Source organism: Hydra vulgaris, chromosome 14 (assembly GCF_038396675.1).
Source record: "Hydra vulgaris chromosome 14, alternate assembly HydraT2T_AEP".
In the NCBI taxonomy this organism is placed as follows: Eukaryota; Metazoa; Cnidaria; class Hydrozoa; order Anthoathecata; family Hydridae; genus Hydra; species Hydra vulgaris.
This window is the reverse complement of record NC_088933.1, coordinates 14,482,325-14,497,923: the sequence shown is the minus strand read 5'-3', so window position 1 is coordinate 14,497,923 and position 15,599 is coordinate 14,482,325. Positions and strand designations below refer to the sequence as shown.

The 15,599-nt window shown below is 27.4% G+C and overlaps 1 protein-coding gene across 3 annotated transcripts; it reads right to left on the bottom strand.

The window, feature by feature from the left end:
• Nucleotides 1-9,052: 9,052 nt before the first annotated feature.
• On the bottom strand, nt 9,053-13,652 carry LOC136090530 (uncharacterized). 3 transcript variants are annotated; one of them, XR_010643469.1, is made up of 7 exons: nt 11,965-13,652; nt 11,599-11,811; nt 10,394-11,408; nt 9,972-10,162; nt 9,585-9,845; nt 9,405-9,476; nt 9,053-9,243 (listed from the first exon to the last, which is right to left on the bottom strand). XR_010643469.1 is itself a non-coding variant. In XM_065817293.1 (3 exons), the coding sequence occupies exons 1-3, from the start codon at nt 13,559-13,561 to the stop codon at nt 10,411-10,413; spliced, it is 2,808 nt and encodes a 935-aa protein (XP_065673365.1). In that variant the 5' UTR covers nt 13,562-13,652; the 3' UTR covers nt 10,272-10,410. The 3 variants fall into 3 exon arrangements, 1 of the variants encoding a protein (XP_065673365.1); XR_010643470.1 differs by lacking the exon at nt 9,972-10,162 and having other exon boundaries at nt 9,061-9,243; XM_065817293.1 differs by lacking the exons at nt 9,053-9,243; nt 9,405-9,476; nt 9,585-9,845; nt 9,972-10,162 and having other exon boundaries at nt 10,272-11,408.
• Nucleotides 13,653-15,599: the final 1,947 nt, after the last annotated feature.

The following is a 15,599-nucleotide window of genomic DNA, read 5'->3' as shown; positions in this document are numbered from 1 at the left end:
TATATATATATATATATATATATATATATTTATATATATATATATATATAAATATATAAAAACTTAATACACAAAAAGACTTTATACAAATATAAACTTATAAAAAACTACATGCATACACACTATACATACACTTACAAATAGTTGATGTAGATACACCTATGTATGTATCCACATACACATATTAATAAGTGTATGTATAGGTTATAAATAAAGTAAATAAAAGTAAAATAAAGTAAGGTTAATAAATAAAGTAAATAATAAAATTTCCACTACTTGTTTGTTCAGCAGCTAAATTAAAAAAACATTTTTAGCTCTATTAACAAATTATCATTCTAATTAACTAAGTAAAATAATAAAAGTTCTACTGTTTTTTTTTTCTTTTCTTTAGATGTCAAGCAAACACTTTTAATATGAACACTTTCTTATAATGTAGTGTCAAACCTTATAGTAAGATGATTGTTTTTGATAACCTATTCTGGTGATTGCAGTTCTGACTAGATCATGAGTGATAAGTTCAGCAGTACTGCAGTTTGGGATAAGTTCAGCATAAGTTCATCAGTACTGCAAAATTGGTCATATCAGTAAAAATAGCAACATTATATTGCCTTATTTTCTATATTAGCAATAGAACTTTACCTGTTAAGAAATTTCACTACAACTTGTTATAAATTATCATTTTCATATGTTTTTTAATTTTTTGAAATGTTCAAATTTGTAATCTTATACCCTTCTATCAAAAGCATATAATTTTTCAAGTAAAAAATTACTGTTATTTTATTATATTTGCTTTTCATTTATCTGCATTTCCTTTTTTTGTGCCTTTAAATTGTGAGTACTGTATTATTTATTTTAATTTTTTCAGGTCTCTACTTTTTGTCCTTAAAGCTTTGATAATTTCTTCTTTTTGTTTAACAATTTTTAAACTAATGCTGTCTTGCTCTGGTGTTCTCTGGAAGCTAAACGAGAAGACAAATAAGATAACAGAAATTTCAGATTTTTTTCCTTAGCCAATTTTTCTCTAGAAAAATGCTTATTTAATACCTCTGCGCCATAAACTACAGATGTCAAAGGTTCAATAGTAAGAAGTTAAAGCATTCATATGGTCAGAAGATGAGGCTACTTAATAATATGCAAAAGTGAAATCTGAACTACTTTGAACAGTTTGTAATAAATGTGCTCTTAAAGACAAGGATAATAATAGGCTCATTACAAAATTCAATATAATATTTGGGGTCTGCAAACCTTAAAAAGTTTTTTGCCTAAGTTAGTAATCTTTTTAAAAGATGCATTACCTAAGTTATGTACAAATATTCTAAATATAAGACTATATTGCTCTCCAACATGTTCAGTAAATTTTTGAAATGACTCATCATTGTTTGTGAATATAAAAAGTACATGTCCATTCCTATAACTTGCAGTGTTGTCCACTGTTCGATCAATGTTTATTTGTGAAAGTAGTGCAAGAGTAGAAGTTAAATACTATTTAACTTTACTATAAAAAAACTTTTATTTTTGAGTTACAAAACACTACAGAAAAATAACAACTTGGAATTAAAATTAAAAAATATATATACACCAGGAATAATTTAATTATAGATATTAGTCCATCATTTACTTTTTTAAGAAAACAAATAATAAGTACTTTGTATAACTTATACTAAACACAGATATACCAAATATAGATATATAAACAAAAAAACGAATTGTTTCAACGTTTTTACAACAATTTAATATTACTATGAATTCAAGCAGTACTGAAGTACTGAAGTAAGTACTGAAGCAGTAAGTTATTTGTCCATAATTCAGTCACTAAGTTATTAAAAAGTATATTAATCATTAATCGAAGTTATAAACTTAGATTAATCATTAATTTAAGTTATTAGATTATGGGCAACCTTAACTAATACTTAACTTTTACTATATTTGAAATACTATTTCTGATGTTTTCAATTATTAAAGGTTTACTGACAATAAGATTAATGATAAAAAAAGTAAAAAACTGCATTTATTTACTAACAGATGATAATAATTTAATTAATAAATAATTTTTAATTTTGTCTTGTGATATAAGTTATGTTTATGTTTATTATATGCGATAACAACATAAACAAATTTGGGTGGTGACAACATAAACAAATGTGCTCCCCCCCCCCCCCCCCCCCGCTTTAATTTTTTTTATTTTTTTATTTTTTTATTTGCCGTATAATATTATTTACACTAAGATTTATATTATACGAGCAGGACATCAAGAAGATCGTAATGACTTTATCACGAAGCCCTTAAAAAACTCTATTTTCTTCTACAATAAAAACTATATACTATATAAAATATATACATACTTGAGAAGTGAAACTCAAAATAAAACATAACAAATCAATATGCAGTAAAGCAACTGAAATTATTTTTTAAAGATAAAAAAAAATCAAGAATATTTTTTGTTGAAAAAATGATTTTTTTAATAGACTGTTTGAAAAAGGAATAGGTCAATTTAGATGAAAAAACAAAATTAGGCCGTACTATTTCATTCCAGAAAAAGTCCACGATAAGATATGCAAAATTGAGCTTGTTTATTATTGCAAAAAAGTTTTTCTAAAATGCTATTATTACGTATGTTATATTTGTTTTGGGGTTTAATTTTGTAAAGGTTTACAGAAACATCGGGGGACATAAGTTCTTTACATTTGTACATAAAAAACAAAACATTAAATACATTTAGTTGATAAACATTTAAGGCGTCCATTTCTATAAAAAGCGGTTCAGAGTTCGAAAAACGATTTTTAAAATTTATTATGCGAGTTGCGTGTTTCTGATGCCGATAAAGAGATTTAAGTTTAGTTTAAAGAATATAATTAAAGAATAATAAAATTGTGTTAATTGCTTTTTGTTTAAAATACCTCTATATTTGTATAGAATTCTAATGTTTTTTGCAACTTTATTAGAAATATTATTGATGTGTGATTTCTATGACAGATTTTCTTCAATAAAAACTCCTAAAAATTTTGTCACTTTTTCTCTTTTTAAGATGACGTTGTCTATAAAAAGATCAGGCATATTAACAGACAGTATCTGTTTTTTATGGTTTAGATGGAAAAGTATCCATTTGGTTTTTTTAATATTTAAAGATAGCCTATTTTGTTTGAACCAAAATGAAATCTTTTTAAGTTCTCTGTTCATATTATTAAAAAAAATGGTAATATTTTCATGTGTTTGAAACAAGTGTGCGTCGTCTGCAAAAATTACAGTTTTTAAATTGGATAGTTTATTAAGACCATTTATATACATAATGAAAAGAAGTAGTCCAAGTATGGATCCTTGTGGAACACCATATGTTATGTTTATTAATGTTTGAGATTGGGATATAAGAATTTTTGCTTAAAATGATTGAGATATAAGTTTTTCAAGCAAAATATTATAATCGACCAAGTCAAAAGCTTTTGACAAGTCAATGAAAACACCAAGTGCAAATTTTGGATTTTTAAAAGATTCGTTACTACAACGTGTTAATTGAAGAATAGCACGTTTGATTGAATTATTTTTTTTAAAACTGAACTAATTTTTATAAAGGAGTTTATTGGTAACTAGGTATGTGTACACTCTGTTATACTAATATTTTTGAAAAAACTGAAAGAACAGAAATAGGTCTGTAATTTGTTATATTGGTTGGGTCTCCTGTCTTAAAAATAGGAATTCTTTTGCTATTTTCAGAGAGTCTGGGAAAGAACCTTGTTTAATGGATGATTTAAAGATTTTGTAAAGAATATCTTTTATGACGTCATAAGAGTCTATCACAATATTTCCATTTATACCGTAAGGCCCTACTGATTTATTTCTTTTTAACGATCTAAAAGTTATATCAATTTCCTCAAGCGTTAGGTTTGTAAAATGTAAGGAGTTTGATGTTTGAAGTTCATCTGTTAATTTATAATTTGTTAAAGGGTATCTATTTGATAAATTTGCTCCAATAGTGGAAAAATATTTGTTAAATTCAGTCGCAATTTCATATATATATATATATATATATATATATATATATATATATATATATATATATATATATATATATATATATATATATATATATATATATATATATATATATATATATATATATATGCTAATGCTATTTTAGACAATTTGTTATTATTAGTAAAACTGAATATTATGGTTAACAAATGTGTTACATTTGGTTGTAAAACTGGATACAACAGTTCTTTAGAAGATATAAAAGTTGCTTTTTTTCATTTTCCGTTGAAAAATCAACAGTTGCTAAATTATTGGATTCGTTTTGTAAACCGCAGTGATTGGGTGCCTTCACCAAATTCTGTCTTATGTGAAAAGCATTTTAATGAAAAGTACATTATTCGAGGTATAAAATGCAAGTTAAATTGGAACTTAAATCCTATTCCTGAAATTTTCTCAAGCGAATGCTTAAAACGGCCTTCCACACTACCATCACCTATTGCTTTAAGAAGACCACCTAAAACTCGTATTTATCAAGAAGATAAACTTAGTTTTTTTTCTGAAAATGATAAAATAACTGAATGGAACAAGTTAAACAGTAAACATTCACCAGAAGGTTTTCAATTTAAAAAACATCTAAATTGTGTTATTACAATTTAATATTTGACCCTTTAACGCATTTTCCTTCTGTTCTTGAATCAATAAAAATTAATCATTGTTTATGTGTAGCATTGCAATACAAAGGAAGTAATGTTCCACTTCCAGCATGGTTAACTAAAGGTCATAATGCCAAGTTAACTAGTTTGAGTATGCTAGAAAATCTTGCATCGTACATAAAAAACATAGCTTCTTCTAATAGAAATATACTTCTTGAAGAAATAAACAGTAGAATATTTTTTTTTTAATTTTATATTCACCTCCTCAAGGCCGAGAAGGCCACTACAGAGGAGGAGGCTACTTATTAGTGGTTAATAACCCTCTCTCAACTCTATAGCTCCGAAACACGAACCTTGACAAACAAGGCCGCTGCGCGGAGAAACAAGTTATACTATAAAGCAATATACTATAAAGCAAAGGGTCAACCGCAATATTCTGCAGATATGATAAGACATGCTTTATTATTAAGATATACATCTAAACAAGCATATGAAATTTTACTTGAATCATTTCCTTTACCTTCAATTTCTTTATTAAATAAAATAAAACAAGGTGGAGTTGATGCAATAAAGGCTATTAAAACCCTTCGTGAGAAGGGTTCAATACATGAAGATATAATACTAATTGTAGATGAATTTTATCTTCAGAAACAGGCACAATATTGTAGTGGTGTCTATGTGGGTACAGATGACAATGGTATTCTGTACAAAGGAGTTGTTGCATTTATGATTGTTAGTTTAAAGAAATCTATTCCTAATGTTATAAAAGCAGTACCCGAAGTTACCATTAGTGGTAAATGGCTTTCAGAGCAAATATCAGATTCTATTAGTTCTCTTTCTTTATCTGGTTTTAAAATTCGAGGAGTTGTTACTGACAATCATCAAGCAAATGTAAATGCATTTAGTTTACTTCATTCTAAATTTGGTAATCAGTCAAATTTATTTATTTATCATCCTGATAGTCCAAATGTTAAAATATACTTATTCTATGATAGTGTTCATATTGTTAAAAATATCAGAAACAATTTATTACACTGCAAAAAATTTGTCTTTCCATCATTTACTTATAATATAAAAGATGATGTCTATAATTGTCCAGCTGGTTATATAACTTGGGGAGATTTTCATCTTCTACATTCTAACAACTTCAAGGTAATTTGAAAAAAGCTCCCAAAATTACATATCAAAGTCTCCACCCTGGTAATAAAAAGCAAAATGTTTCTCTTGCACTTTCGATTTTCGATGAAACAACAATTGCAAGTTTTAAAAGTTATTTTCCAGAACGAACTGACATTTATGGTTTTTTAAGTATTTTTCAAAAATGGTGGACTGTTTCAAATTCAAAACAACAATTTAGTCCTTATAAACTTGGTAATGCAATTATTTTTGATGATGGTAAAACCACATTTTTTATGCAACTAGCTGATTGGATTGAACTTTGGCAGAAATCTCCATTTTTCATTTTATCAAAACAAACATCTGCTCTTATCACAACCTTGCGTTCTCAAGCAATGCTTATAGACGAGCTTATCGATGAAGGATATTTGTATGTGCTTACTTCACGACTTCAAAGTGACCCTATAGAGCGTAGATTTTCTCAATATCGACAGATGAGTGGTGGGAGATTTCTAGTAAGTTTACTAGAAGTTCAACATTCAGAAATTATTTTAGCATGTCGGACTTTAATTAAGGAGAATGTAAATTTTTGGGATGAAGATTTAAAGAACAATTATGATAACCCAATTAATGATGAACTACTAATAACATTAGATTTAAACTCAAATGAGATATCAGAATTAACTCTATCACCTGAAACAGAAGAAGTTGCAACAACAATAGCTGGTTACATAGCAAAGAAATGAATAAAAAGAAGCAAATGTAGCAATTGCAAGTCTATGCTTGCTACAGATGCAAGCAATATAAATATTTGTCAATATCTACAAATACTTTCACGAGGTGGTCTTACTGTGCCTTCACTTTCACTTAAGGATTTCACATGTGGATGTTTTGCAATCTTAGATAATCTTTCAAATTTAATAACTAAACAAGGTGCTAATGTCAAAGATGTATCAAGCTTTGTTTTATCAAAGTACTTTCCAACAGTTTGTTTTACTTGCGATTTACACAAAGAATGGGGGTTTAAATTTCTAAAATTATAATTAATGTTTTTTTTAACAATAAACAGAAGGTAATCAATGCCACTGTACGAAAAGATGCTGTTATAAGTTTTAAAAGTAGACAGAGAGAAAAATAATATTAAAAAAAGCAAATATAAATAGATAGTAACATAAAAAATTGTAATTAAAAAAAAACACAAATTTTTACCTTTTTTTTTTTGTAAATTCCAGTGCTGCCAATTTTAATGTGTAATGTACAAATATATAAAAATATATATTATAGATACAAATATATATATATATAATATACATAGATATATACGTTTATAAATACATAAATCACTAGTATGAAAGCACAAAATGCCAATGCGTGAATACTTTTTCATATTATTCCTATTCGTAATATTATATTTATACTATCTATTTAGTCTAGATAAGATATAATTATATGTTTTCGCTATAGTTGCGCAGCCATCTTTTTTATAATAGGCCTCTTAGAATCGGCCTCTAAAATGTAACATACACGGCCGTGTAATATAGTAGGCCATGCTACATGCATACATGCTTCCAACTTTTAATGGCGACCAAATTTTGCCAATTATCCTATGGCAGCCACACGAGATTACCTATTTATATGTATGTGTATATATATATTTATATGTATGTGTATATATATATATATATATATATATATATATATATATATATATATATATATATATATATATATATATATATATATATATATAATATGTATATATACACATATATATATACGTATATATATATATATATATGCATATATATATATATATATATATACATATATACATATACATATATAAATATATATATACATATATATATATATATGTATATATATATATATATATATATATATATATATATATTATATATATATATATATTTATATATGTATATGTATATATGTATATATATATATATATATATATATATATATATGCATATATATATATATATATATATATATATATATATATATATATATATATATATATATATATATATATATATATATATATATATATATATATATATATATATATATATATAGTGCCGGTTTTAGCACTACCAGCGCCCTGGGCGAGATTTCTACGGCGCCCCTAGCTCAATTTAACCCCATTCAAAAGGCCCGACCCTAACGCCGCCACTGTACATATATATATATATATATATATATATATATATATATATATATATATATATATATATATATATATATATATATATATATATATATATATATATATATATATATGTATATATATATATATATATATATATATATATATATATATATATATATATATATATATATATATATATATATATATATATATATATGTATGTATGTATATATAAATTATGTTAGTGTATTCTAGAGTGCTCAATGTAGGTACGTGTGTAAAAATTTCAAACCATTTATTTATTCAAGTTTTATATATGGTTCGAAAGAGCTTTAAATTTGTAATAAAATGGTGAAAAATTTATGAAAAAGAATCATTACAAAAAAAGTTATGCTCTTTTAAGTAACATTATTTTTTATGAAGCATTGCTTAAGAAAAATGCAACTTACGTATAAAACTCGCTTTCGGCTAACGGCAGCTTTGTAATAGAATCATTGTTAATTTGCGCTTAATTTTGCATAGTAAAATGTGCAAAACGATTAAAAAACGTAATTAAAAAAGTTTTGAATTTAAGTAACAAAATATTTTTAATGATTAAAACGTAATAGTAAAATTTATAACAAAATTTTATAAAATATGCATAAAAAAATATCGCGTTTTTTTGCAATATATATATATATATATATAATTATTTATGGTTAAGGGTATATATATTTATTTTATTAAATATGCACCAAGGATAGGATTTCTATAGCGTATGTTTAAATGCATATAGGTGATCTTTAAATACATTAAAAGCCTTAGCGTTTTCGCCTTATTTTTATCGTTACTAATGATTTTCAATGAAAGATATATATATATATATATATATATATATATATATATATATATATATATATATATATATATATATATATATATATATATAACATCGGAAATGGCGTGATATTTCAGTAGGGGCCGGAGTACAAAAAAATAATCATAAAACACCATATAGTTCAACTAAAAACCTACAAAAATATATCCATCTAAACAATGGGGGAGAAGGGGACACGTCCACCACGGCTCTCCTTCATTTTCTCTTCAGTAGTCCTTATATCTATCTAACTATATATAAATTCCAAGAAACCGCAACAAATAAAAATAATTTTTTTAAAAACATACTTCTTTAACAAAAAATTTAGAGTATAATAATTATTTTCTTTTTTGCTTAATAATGTTTTTAACAGAATTGTGGCTTTGAAGAAAGCCTAGTTTTTGAAGCAAACAAAACTGTGACATCCATAGCTAGAAAGAATCGATTCTTTAGTACGCAAAGGAAACCACATCCAATGATATCTAAAATAAAGTAAACCCCTAAATTAAAATCGCCATACCTATTTATGATGCTTTATGTCGCGGATAATAAATAAGGATGCCTTATGGCGCGGATAATAAATAAACATATAACTGTTATTATTGCATTAATAAACATAATCAATCTCTAAAAAAATATGAACCGGTTTAATCTTGATATGAAAAAGATCAACATCCATCGAAGCAATCGTGTGGTTTTCATCATGTTGCGTAACCTTGCAATGATAGATAAGATAAAATATATCAGATATATAAAATTAAAAAAAAAAATTAAGGCGAACAATTAACTAATGTATAATAAATTAACATGTAACTGTTATTACTGAATTAATAAATATAATCTTGAGGTCTTTAAGATAAACATCTACAGTAGCAAGCTGCCATCATAGTTAAAACCTTGCAATAAAAGAAATTATATTAGATATTTAGCACAATAACTGAAAAACCCATTATAAATTAGAGAAGATAAGAATGATTTCCTAACTTAAAAAAAAACTCAAAATCACTTAACTCCTGATACACAACACATTTTCCATTACCAAACAGAAAATTCGATAGAAGTAGACCCTTCAATACTTTTTAACCTGAAATATAATAGATTTGATTATAAGTTATAATGAAAAGAAAGTATATTGTGTTAGCGTAACTATCTGGTAATGGCATATGCCATTTGCCTAGAGTGTACTGATTTATTGTAACTAAACACTTACATCTCTCAATCCATGCAAGCAAAAGTCTGTCTTTCTGGGTAGAAACAATGTATAGCCATCATTATGATTAACATTAATTGTCATGAGCCAGGCAATTTGCTTATGTCAAATAGTAAATGAGCTTTGGTTTCCCATAGCTCGTTGCAACCAGGTCAACCCTGGTTGTTGGATATCGGTAACTAACCGACTACCTAAAATTACATTTCTATATACATATATGTATATACATATATGTATACATAAAAAGAAATTAAATAATAATAAATCTTTTCATTATCTTAAAAAAAGGGGAGGGTAGAGAATATGATATACATTAGGCACTGTAAAATTTATTATAAAAAACAAAGATTAACCTACTATCTGTAAATAATATCTGTTAATGCAAGTTTATAAGACATACTATTATTTAAAATAACATATACCTTATTACACATTTCTATTATGTTATCACCATATCACCACTTATTATGTCTGCAGAAAGTTGATATTTGCTCACATCATACTCAACACCATCATCATCTTCATTCTCTTTTGGTTTCCAATAAGAAACTATATATACATCACTTTTTTTCTTTTTAATGCCAACAATTCTGCCGTAATATACATCCTGGGTGTTAGTGGCATTATCGAACCACATGTGGCAAATACTTCTTCCAATAGAAGCTCCAATAAGAATTTCTTCAATATCTGAGGCCTCATTATTTTCTAGGTCAGGAAACATTTCTTTTACCTGATCAGGCATGCAATTTTTTAATATTTTTTCTACATTTCTGCGTTCTTTGTTTTCTTTTTTCTGAATTTTATCTGCTATTCGTTTTATCAATTCTAACTTCAGGTCATTATGACATTGCATATTTGTAAACCGCTTTTTTCTGGCATTAGAGATAGCCCATAATATCAACTTGTTTTGAATATCATTTGGCTTTTTGCATAGCAGAGCAGTTGTTTTATTTTTGCAAGCACGAAGTTTTGAAGAAAGAAAACAAAGAGTGGCATTTGGAGCTTTGTGCTTTGCAGCGCTAAACATACCCATAAGTTCTTCTGAATCAATGTTGTGAAGCCTAGCTGACTTAGTCTGGTCTTTAAGGTGATCATTAGAACTCATTTCAAATTGCCGCTTATACTGCCTGTCAATGACGCTAATAACTGCATTAAGGCAGTCAGCTAATGCTTTACTCATTTCATCAGTTACTGGGCAAAAGCTGATTATTGAATCAAAAACTACATCTTCAATATCATTACCAAAGAAATCAGTTTTTCGTTTAAGTAGAGATAAAGGATTCTTGCTGCTCTCAATAAGAGTGTTCCGAACATCTTTTACTACCTGAATGCCAGATATGTAGTCAAGTCCCGTACCTGGTGCAATATAAAATTTTGTCATCCAAGGACCAGAAAGTAGCTTTCCAATTAAAGCTAAAACACACAACTCACGGATACCTAAGGTGAAAAAGTTAATTAGTAACAAAGAATAATCTTTGTTTATAATAGTCTTTACTCCCCGTTAATCTTGCAAGTGTCTATTTGTAATTTGTATTTGTAACTATATTTGTAGTTAATTCTATAGCCTATAATATTGTGTAGCACTTTATCAAATGAACTGAACAGGTATAAAAAAGAAAAAAGATACCTGTTTCAGATGTAAAGTCTTGAAATAAACTATTTCGCAGACCTCCGCATAACGCCAAGCCAGAACACAGAAATATCTTCAATATGGCATAATGATGGATCAAAATACCACATGTGTGAAAAAGCATATGTAGTCTGTTGCCTCTATAGCGCGGTAGCAATCCTCTGGGCAACTCGTGTTGGTCCAAAAAGGTTACAAAACCTTTTGGATCACCTATGAATATCATAAAAAAGCTCATTTTGGCAATTGCAAGAAGAATGTGAAATAAAAACATGCACTAGTTATAATATCTTATTTTAACTCGAAATTTTATTCAGAAAACTAAATATATTTAAGTAAAAGAATGGTTTAGATTAGTTAGAGTACCTTTTGCATCCTTATAGCGAAGTTTGTTCAGCTGTATAACAATGTTTGCTGCAATGCAGTCTCTTCCAAAAAGTTTCCCTTTTGAAGTCTCTAATGCTTTAAGTGAAGACTTACAAGAGCTGGTCATTGTGTCTAAGGGGTGAAGGTGACAGTTTAGTTCATTTAATGATTTCTGCCAAACAAGGTTTAACTTTGCGATTGTTGCATGGTTTGTTGCAACTCTGTCACTCATTGTATTTGTTATGTTCCCAATAATAGTGCTTCTTACGTCAGTATATTTGAGCTGATAGAAATCACTATATAACTTAGCGAGATTATCAATAGACTTTGTAATATGACTCTGATAGTCATAAGCTGTACCGCCAGGAAGTTGATCAATAGCTACAACCATACATACTGATTCTGTTGTCAAGTGCACAGCATTTACATGAACACCCTCCTGGGTTGTTGCATCAAAGCCAAGTGTCAGATCCTTTGTTGTAAATGCTATCTCAGCAGCCTGTAAGTCTGAAAGCACACCAAGCTCACGCATCATTTGTTCTACAGTTGTACGATGTGGAATTTGACTAAATCGATAGCCAGTATGTTCCCCAATTTTACGGAGCAGAGATGGCACACTTTGTGTAGGAACTTGGCACACAAGCATGTCATATATAAGTCTCCTAATATCTGCTGAGTAGCATTTTTCATTTTTGGTGTTTTGTGTTACTTGCTGAATTTCCTCCAACTCTTCTTGTAAATTCAGAATGTCATTTTGCAGTACAAGAATTGCAGCATTTTTTTCAGCAAGTTGATGGCTTAACATTGCTTTTTGATAAGAAAATTTTCTTTGCGTGGATGTCAACTGTTGTTTCAAACAAAAAATATGATTTTGAAGTTTTTTTAACTGTAAATTTAAAAACTTTTCTTTTAATTTTTTTCTAAGTTGAGAAATTAACTTTTCCTTACGAGTAATAACTTGATTTAGATATTTAAATCTGTATGCTCTAGCCTTTGTCTTATCTTTTAAACCTTTAATATCCTCTTTATGCTTTCTCTTCTTAATTGCCATTTCGTTTGCCAAAATGGTTAATCTCTTTCTCATAACCTTTTTTCTGGGACTCAACTGGTCAGCTCTCAAACTGGATAGTGGTTCATGAGAAGAGGTTTTTAAAGTAGGACGAGATAAAGGAGATAAGTGATCACTATTTGATACAGATGAAACACTGATTTGTTGAGAAGAAAATGAAGAACATGTAGGAAAGTCAATTGAGGTTGCATTCGATTGCGATGTTTGTGCCACAGCAGATGTTGTTATTTGGTATGCAAAGAGCATGTTGCAGATGTCAACAAATGGTTTCGAATTTCGTGAAAAATGGTTTACAAAGACTTTCGATGTTCTAACTAGTTGCTGAATCTGACTTATACAAATTTTGATGTTAAAATACTTACCGATTAGTTCTACAGTTACTTTATATGAATCGTTGTTAGTTGCAAATATATGCAGTACATGTCCATTTCTACAGCCAATATTTAAATGAGCTGGTATTGGAAAATTACAAGCTAAATAAGTTTTAGCTTTACCATAAAAAAGATTTGTTTTCTTGTGAGGTCCCATGATGCACTAAATTAAATTCAACAATCATAATACTACTATTTAATTGGGTCGGCTATTAATCATAATTAAATAATTTAAAAAATAGCCATTAATCTATAAACATTTTTTTAAATATACGTATAATTTTTATATATCATATATAGCTTAAGGTGGCTATATGGTAAATTATGGGTATGGAAAAAGCTGAGAAAATGCTGTTTTATGTTTTTAATGAATTTTATGCAGAATCATCGTAAAATAGTGTTATACAATTTTAATTTTAGCAATTTAAATTTTATTTGGCAGAATTTTGCCTTTGCACTAATTTTGGTGGGTGAAAAGAGTTAGTTATCAAAAAAAAAATTAATATATAACCACCTTAATACTTGTTAGTTTTTGTGTACATCATTTAACAATTTTAAAAAGAGAAAACCCAAATACCCTTAGTAGTAAAAGGCTATTAAAAATAAAGTTTGTATAACAGTTCTAATAAAATATATCATTATAATGAATAAAAAAATCAAAAATACTGAATTCTCCACTGTCAAAAACCGCCCCTCCCCCTAACACTATGTAACGGAAGTGGAAATACATACCTCCACTGCGCGGAACAATAGGGCATGTGGTCATGAATATTTTTTGATGAAATTTGGCAGGCACATAGAAAATAGATGTATACAGTTGCCTTAAAAATTTTAAATATGTACCAACATGCCTTCAATATTAACGCACCTCCGGAACAGAAACAAAATTTTAAAAACGAATGAAAACCACTGGTAACTGTAAAAAAAACTACAGAATTTATAACAAAAAGCAACAGTAACAATAGCAGAAACAGTTTTATAAAGTGTAACAGTAACAGTAACACTAAAAGAGGTGGAAATGGTACCTCCACTGGGTCGAAAAATACGGTATTTGGTCATGAATATTTTTTAATGAAATTTGGCAGGCACATAGAAAATAGATCTATACAGTTGACTGGAAAATTTCAAATGTGTACCAACATGCCTTCGATATCAATGCAGTGCCAGAACAGGAACGAAATTTTAAATAGCAATAAAAAAACTGAAAAATTTATTACACGTAAAAAAAAACCATAATTTATTCAAGATAAAACATTCTACTTTTTTAATAAAGTCTAAGCTGATATAAAATTCTAAAAAAAAAGACAAATAAATACATCTTTACCACACCGACTTCGAGCACGCTGTGAAAAAAAAGGTCACAAATTTTTACTTTGAAATCGGTGCCGTAAAAAGCCAGATACGCACGTACCTACTCAATGTTCTTAAAGAACAGAACAATAATAAATTAGTAAAGACACATCTAATTTTTAGTTGTCTTCAACAGCGTGTTTCTCCATCAGTAGGTTCATCAGGAAGAATGTCTAAACATCTAATATATATCAAATATACATCAGATATATTTTGATAGCAGACTAGAGAAGAAAAGAGCTGAAAAGAGACTATGCTATCAAAATATATTTGGCTACTGAAAGAAAAAAATATTAATTTTAAATTAAACTGGTCTATTGTTTACAAGAAAAATTTGAAGTTATTACTCATTTAGATCAAGAAAATTTACTGAATACAAAATCTGAATTAATTTCAAAATGCAGACACGAAAATAAGTTTCTTCTTAAAAAATTATAAAAACCAATGACCAGTCTAAAATTATCCAAATTCTAAAGAATTCTTTTCATGACTTTTTAATTATCTAATATAGTTGATGCAACTTCTTGGTTGCAAAATACTACAGTTATTACATAATTAGTTATAACAATTCCCAGCTTCCTGTGAGGTTATTTTTTTCTATTATTTTAACTTTTTGATGTATAGACATTCTTCCTGATGAACCTACTGATGGAGAAACGTGCTGTTGAAGACAACTAAAAATTAGATAAGTTTTTACTAATTTATATATATATATATATATATATATAAATTAGTAATATTTTTACTAATTTATATATATATATATATATATATATATATATATATATATATATATATATATATATATATATATATATATATATATATATATATATATGTATATG

Coding starts and splice junctions, on each gene's coding strand:
- LOC136090530 (XM_065817293.1), bottom strand. CDS start 13,561: ATGGGACCTCACAAGAAAACAAATCTTTTTTATGGTAAAGCTAAAACT. Junction 11,812..11,964: donor TCGCTATAAGGATGCAAAAG/GTACTCTAACTA, acceptor TGATATTCATAG/GTGATCCAAAAGGTTTTGTA. Junction 11,409..11,598: donor AGACTTTACATCTGAAACAG/GTATCTTTTTTC, acceptor TTTTCACCTTAG/GTATCCGTGAGTTGTGTGTT.